Raw genomic sequence first — 7,430 nt, forward strand, 5'->3', positions numbered from 1 at the left:
ATGGAACAGAATAGAGAACCCAGAAATGAACCACAACTCTATAGTTAACTAATCTTCGACAAAGGAGGAAAGAATGTCCAATGGAAAAAAGATGGTCTGTTCAACAGTGTTGGGAAAATTGGACAGACACACGTGGAAGAATGAAACTAGACCATTTTCTAACACCATACACAAAAATAAACCCAAAATGGATGAAAGACCTAAATATCAGACAAGAATGCACCAAAATTCTAGAGAACACAGGCAGCAACCTCTTTGACCTTGACTGCAGCAACTTCTTGCTAAACACATTGCCAGAGGCAAGAGAAACAAAATAAAAAATGATCTATTGGGACTTCATCAAGATAAAAAGCTTTTGAACAGCAAAGGAAACAGTGAACAAAACTATCAGTCAACCTATTGAATGTGAGTAGATATTTCCTAATAAAATACTTATTAAAGGTTTAGTATCCAAAATACATGATGAACTTAGAGAACTCAACACCAAAAGAACAAATAATCCAATTAAAAAATGGGTGGAAGACATGAGTAGGCATTTCTCTAAAGAAGACATCCAGATGGTCAACAGACACAGGAAAAAATGCTCAGCATCTCTCATCATCAGGGAAATGCAAATCAAAACCACAATGAGATATCACTTCACACCTGTCACATTAGCTAAATTCAAAAACACACAAGAAACAAGTGTTGTAGTGGAAGTGGAGTTAAAGGAACTCTTGTACACTTGGTAAGAATGCAAATTGATGCAGCCATGATGGAAAACAGTATGAAGGTTCCTCCAAAAATTAAAAAGAGATTTACCGTATTATCCAGGAATTCTACTATTGGATATTTATCTGAAGATTGTGAAAACACTAAAATGAAAAGACACATGCACCCCAATGTTTACTGCAGCATTATTTACAATTGTCCATGTATGGGAGAAGCCCTTGTGTCCATAGATAGAGGAATACAGAATAAAAGGTGTGGTATGTACCCACAGTGGAATATTACTTGGCCATAAAAGTTACTGAAATCTTTCCATTTGCAGCAACATGGATTGAGCTAGAGTATGATGATAAGTGAAATAATCACTCAGAGAAAGACAAATACCATATGACTTCTTCATGTGTGGAATTTAAGAAACTAACAAAATGAACAAAGGAAAAAGTGACCAAGGTAAAAACAAGGCTCTTATCTATAGAGAACACACTACTGGTTCCCAGAGGGAAGATGGATGGGATGTGAGGGAAATAGGTGAAGGGGATTAGGAATACATTTATACTGATGAGCACTGAGTAATGTATAGGATTGTAGAATCCCTATGCTCTTCCCCTGAAACTAATATAATATTGTTTGTTAAATGTACTGGAACTTAAAACCAATGAAAGAAAAAGTAACTCAGCACACCAAAATGTATAGTTCTTTTCTTTCCAGGTAGACTTAAAATTTCCTTGATAAAGTGATTGTATTGTGAACACTATTTTCATGAGTGTAGTGTGGTGCTTGGATCCAGACAGGTGTTCAGTGACTGTTTGGTGAGTGAATATATATTAACGTAAGTTAGATGAAGAGGGTATTCTTCAGATGTTAAATGTCCTGTGGTCTCTGTGATGGCTCCTGGTTCCTCCCCTAAGAATAATGGCAGACTGGTGGTTGCTGGTGCTGTTACACAGATAATCATGGGGAATCTGGACAAGCGAATAGAGCAACTGCTAAAAAAGAAATCCATGGGCCCAAATTGGTGCCTAGGCCTAGGCTAAGTCCCTAAACCTTGCTTTATCCCTAACCTAGCTGCAGTTTTCACTGCATGCATCAGTGAGAATTCTCTGGTCTGCAGCAGTGAGGTGCTCTTTCGCATGGACCCTCTCAATTCCCCAGGGAGGGGAGGTCATCTGCATGGTAAGACCCTCGTTGCTCTCCCAGTTAAGGGAATAACCACCAAAACCCTCCTTTTCTTCTTTTTTCAACTTCCTTCTTATAAAATCTACCCATTTATACATCTCTTCAGAGTTCCCCTCTACCTGTCAGATGAGATGCTGCTCCATTCTTGAATCACTTAATGAAAACAACTGGATATTCAAATGTACCTGGCTGATTTTATTTTTGTTTTTGTTTTTAACATATGCATTGAGAAGTCAAGAGATGTGAATGAATTGTAGTGGGGAAATGACAGAAAACAAAATACATGGTACATGGGGCTGTCACAAGGGCAGTAGGGACAGAGTAACAGCAGGGCCCAGGGCTGTGTGTTGGGAGCCAAGTGTTTTCATGGGTTATTATCTGGATGAGAAGGAAAGGCCTGAGAGGTGGGGTGATTTTCCATGCCTCACAGGACTGGTTCTGTAGCGACTGAATTAGGGGATGGACAGCAGGATGGAAGCTGGTGACAGCGAGAAGCTGGAAGCCAGAGAGGAGGGTCAGACCAAGAGGGGAAGTGAGAGTCTGTGTAGCTGTCCGGTGGTGAGGGAGGAGCACATTTGCATTTTAGCAGAGACTCAGGGAAAGCTTGTGTGTGGAGAAGGAAGTCAGAAGAGAGCGGCTGTGTGTGGGGTAGGTTTGTTAGAACAGACATCGAAGGCTGACTTGTAAGAGAAAGAAAACATCTGCAAATACAATGTTGTTTCTGCAACTTGTGTTGCTGGTGTTTCTCCTCCCAGGTGGTGACAGTGAAGATGGTGAGAACTGTGGCCGTACCCATTGGGTACACATGTGAGTGTGTGTGTGTGTGTGTGTGTGTGTGTGTGTGTGTGTGTGTGTGTGTGTTTGTACCAGTATTTGTGTGTGTAATGTGTGAACATATGCTTGTGTGCATTTGAATATGTGTATATGTGTGTGTTGTGTAAGTATGTATAAGTATGTGTATGTTTGTGCCTGTGTACATCTCTGTGCATGTACATGTGTGTAGGTGTGTGGGTATGTGTCTGTTTTTGTATGTGTGCATACTGTGTGTATATGTGTGTATCTGTGTATGTGGTTGTGTGTGTACATGTGTGCATTTGTGTCTCTGTGTGTGTGCACTCATGGTGTGGGTTCCTCACCATTTATCTGGGGACCAGAGTGCCAGCCTCATTCCTTCCTGAGCATTCCCACTTCTAGGACCATATGCTCTTTTTCTGAAGGATGGGTATGAAGGTCAGAGTCCTGGGGCAGCACATGTCTCCTGAGATAACTATGGTTTCTCTGTCCTCCAGATATTGGTTCTCCTCCCTGTACCCTCTTCTCCTTTCTGTCTCCTTCCAAATGCTCTCCTATTCCTCAATCTGTTTTTTGCCCACAGCCTTCCAGAAGCCAATCTCCTTCAGAATTATCCTGACCTCATCCTTTTATAACCCTTCCTGGACACAAAATCAAGGCTCAGCATGGCTAGATGAGCTGCAGACTCATGGCTGGAACAACAAGACTGGTGCTTTCATTTTCCTGTGGCCTTGGTCCAAGGGCAACTTCAGTAAGGAGAGGTTCACAGAACTGGAAAGAATATTCCATACAAATTCCATTAGACTTCTTCAGATAATTCATTACCATGTCAGCGAATGGCAGCTTGAATGTGAGTTCACTTCCCTCTAGGGTGGGATGGAGGTGGCAGGTGTATGTGCCTCCTTGAGTTCTTTCTTCCTCTAGGATAGAAACGTCTACTGGCTTCTGAATCTCACATCTCCCCGTAATAAATCTGAATAACACTAATCCAGGCAGAGGGTATAAGCCAGACCCCAATTCTGGTAAAATTTCATGTCTTGTGCTATTTCCCACCCCTCTCGTTGAGTGCAGACTGAGCTCTCCAGTCCCTCACTAGTGGCTCCTAACACCACCCTCTCCCTGGCCTCCAATCAGGCACACTCTGCTCCCTCACTCTGTGACTGACTCCTTGAAATGAGTTTTCTCCACATTCAGTCCCATTAGTGAACTCTATTTATGTGTTCTCTGTACCCACTGCAATCCCTTCAACTTAGATTGTTTCTTTTTTACCACAGCTCTCATACTGAGCCCTTCCCTATTCTCTGCTCACACCATTCACGTCTCTCCTTCAACAATTGTTCCTTCTTCAAGCCTCCGCCTCTTCCCCTGTCTGCATCAACCACCACTTCTCGTTTGTGTGAGCATCCCCCCAAACCAAACTGATCTATTCCTTCCAGACCCCTAAACTTCTCCTTTTCTTCCACCATCCTTGGCTTCCGTGCATGTTATTTCATTTCGTTCCCTATTCCCGTCCTGTAACTCACAGTCTCTGTTCCCAGATCCCTTTCAGGTACAGATTGCAGGAGGCTGTGATTCCCACTTTGGAGACGCATCAGTAGGCTATGCGCGGCTTGCTTATCAAGGATCAGATCTCATGAGTTTCCAGAACACGTCATGGTGGCCATCTCCAAAGGGAGGAAGTAGGGCTCAGCAGGTCTGCACACTATTCAATCAGTACTATGTTTTCAATGAAATAGTACACACCCTCCTCAGTGACACCTGCCTCCGGTTCCTGTTGGGTCTTCTTGATGCAGGGAAGGCATTTCTCCAGCGACAAGGTCAGTCCTCGTTCCTCCCTCCATAAATTCTCTACTCTACACTCATAAATTTGTACCATTCCCTCAAATTCAGGGTTAGAAGGAGTCAAGAGGAGAGGGGACAATAGTGACAGATTTCTAGATGTGGAAAGATGTTTCTATAAAGTGATATGAAGACCTACCCTCTCAGTCTGTGATTATCTGGCCTGTGTCTGCAGTGAGACCAGAGGCCTGGCTGTCCACTGGCCCCAGTCCGGGTCCTGGCCGTCTCCTGCTGGTGTGCCATGTCTCTGGCTTCTATCCAAAGCCTGTGTTGGTGATGTGGATGCGTGGTGAGCAGGAGCAACAGGGCACCCAGCGAAGCAACATCCTGCCCCATGCTGATGGGACATGGTATCTTCAGATGTCCTTGGATGTGAAATCCAGGGAGGTGGCCGGTCTGTACTGCCGGGTGAGACATAGCAGTCTAGGAGGCCAGGACATCATCCTCTACTGGGGTAAGAACGAGCTGGGACCCACCTGGGAAAGGGGGCTTGTATTCCTCTAACAGCAGGAGAATCAGATGAAAAATAGGGAATTCTAGGAACTCCAGACCACAAAGGACCAGAAAGTCAGTAATCCAAGAAGTAAAAGACCTGAGGGTGTGGGTCCTGCAGATGTGGGAGGATGTGGAGGGTTGGTGAAGGTCCATATCCAAGGAGGGATGGGAGAAGTGAAAAGAGGAAGGGCAGGTAGTGAGGCAGAGGGTGACATGAGAAAAGAAGACCAATGAGGTACAGCTCAACCCAGATAGTTGAGAAGTAACCTCCTCTGTGCACCAAACCCACAGAGCAGCCCCACTCCATGGGATTGGTCTTCCTGGTGGTGATGGTGCCCCTGGTGCTTCTGACCGGTCTGGCATTATGGCTTTGGAAGCGCTGGTAAGTCTCTGGAGCCACCTTCCTGCTCTTTCCCAGGTGTCTCCCACCTTTCAGTCTGTCCTCAGCCCTCCTGCTCCCAGTGCCCTTCCCCCTGCAGTCCTCATCTTCACCTGCTGCAAAGTGACTCCTCTGTTCCTCTCAGGAAGACACACTGGAGACATCAATGCACTGGCTTCCCCTCTGACCAAGATCCCAGCAGCCCAGGCTCCAGTACTTACCTAAACCCAGTTCAGCAGTGATGTATTTGGAATTCTCTGTGTGCAATTTTGTCTTTCAGTTGTGCTTAATGATCAGTTGTCAATAAAAGTTCAGTGTTTTTTAGTGGGGTTTGTTCTGTCTTGGTTCTGGAAATTAAATTTCAAAAATTTTCTCTGAACGGAATAAAGTGCCAGCACCTCCATAAGTCATCAGGCATCACATGTCACTTCTTCCCATGAGCCCTCTCTGAATTACAAGTAGAAATAGTCTCTGCCTTTTGAGAATTTCTAAGACATTTTCCTGTACTTTCGTAGATCTATGCCTCACTTCCTACCTCTTTTTACCCCCCCCCCCCCCAGTTAGGACCCTTTTCTAATTCTTAGGATTTGGGGGAATAAAGTCCATGCCTTTTTAATAATTGCATGCTTGGCAAGGTGTCTCACCTGCATGGAAAATGTCCTCAATAAAAACCTGTGTTGACGGGGTGCCTGGGTGGCTCAGTGGATTAAGCCGCTGCCTTCTGCTCAGGTCGTGATCTCAGGGTCCTGGAATTGAGCCCCGCATTGGGCTCTCTGCTCAGCAGGGAGCCTGATTCCCCCTCTATCTCTGCCTGACTCTCTGCCTACTTGTGGTATCTCTCTCTGTCAAATAAATAAATAAAATCTTAAAAAAAAAAAACCTGTGTTGAATTTATGCCACATTTATAGGTTTTTTTTTTCTTTTAATTTCTGACAAGTTTGTAGTAGATTAGATGTTTGATGCTCTTCTGTTAAATCTTGTCACCTGGCTAAGGGAATTCACAATCCTCTGGATCTTTTCTGATGTGCCTGAGCCCCTGAGGAGAAACAAAGTTTTGCCTGTGACCATTCCAGTTATTTAACTGCAGAAACTTGTTGGAGTGGACCTGTTGTCTGATTCTTGGGGTTGATGGCATGGAAATGAATGTTTTCTCTTGCCCTGGATGATAATGTGTGGGGTATAAAGTCTCAAACAGGTACGAGGCATTATTCAGCACCAGAGAAGCATGCCTGAGGATGAACCCTACATGCAAGAAGGCAGAGAAATTGTGTACATGAAATTTTCCAGGAGGGTACATCTGACGTGTTCCACCACAAGAAAGTTGAAGATAAGAACAGAAAAAGAAGCAAGATGGTCCAGAAGGAGGAGCTAATACGGTGTAGTCGTAGGAGTATCTCAAACTTACCTGGACCCTCAAACACAGCTAGATAAATATCACATCATTCTGAATATCCAAGAAATCTATCTGAGGACTGGCAGATCTGAGGACTTGCATCAGCTAGAGGCAGAGAAGAGGCCACATCATGGAGGGTAGGAGATGCGAAGACATGACTTGGGGGAGAAATGGATCATGGGTGCTGTGGGGGGAGGGAATCCTGATTGAAACCAGAAGAGAGAGAGAGAGAGAGAGAGAGAGAGAGAGAGAGAGAGAAGTATGGAAGATATCACCCAAGGAAAACAAGTTCCAAAAGTCAATGACTGGGAAAATGAGAAGGGTTCATTTCTGAGTGTTTGCAGCCAGTGGGGCTCAACAACGGGATTTTTAGGGGTCTGCACCTGATGTGGAGTCCAGTGGGCGCTGCAGTGCTTCTGTGGAGGAGGGCAGGATACCAAACAGTCTTCTGGTGTTTCTAATAAAAGGGTTGGGCATCTTAAATTCTACCCTAGGAAATCCAATGAAATGTCCTAGAATTCAGGGCGTCCAAAACCCATTAAAGTATATAAATATTTATGCCTGGTCCCAAGGTTAACTTAGAGGCCTCTTCTACCAGTAGGGCCATAAACCCCAGTACTCAGAGGAGGGAAGCCATCCCTGTGCCAC

The 7,430-nt window shown here is 44.6% G+C and overlaps 1 protein-coding gene across 1 annotated transcript; it reads left to right on the forward strand.

Moving 5' to 3' along the window:
* Window positions 1–2,596: 2,596 nt before the first annotated feature.
* Window positions 2,597–6,256, forward strand: LOC308356346 (T-cell surface glycoprotein CD1a-like; the record flags this gene model as incomplete). Its single annotated transcript, XM_080825254.1, has 6 exons — window positions 2,597–2,657; window positions 3,260–3,526; window positions 4,215–4,493; window positions 4,691–4,969; window positions 5,302–5,392; window positions 5,535–6,256. 6 exons carry the CDS (start codon window positions 2,597–2,599, stop codon window positions 5,629–5,631), a joined length of 1,074 nt encoding a protein of 357 aa, XP_080681380.1. The 3' UTR covers window positions 5,632–6,256.
* Window positions 6,257–7,430: the final 1,174 nt, after the last annotated feature.

The sequence above is a fragment of the Martes martes genome, assembly GCF_963455335.1.
Source record: "Martes martes genome assembly, chromosome: 15".
Classification (NCBI taxonomy): domain Eukaryota; kingdom Metazoa; phylum Chordata; class Mammalia; order Carnivora; family Mustelidae; genus Martes; species Martes martes.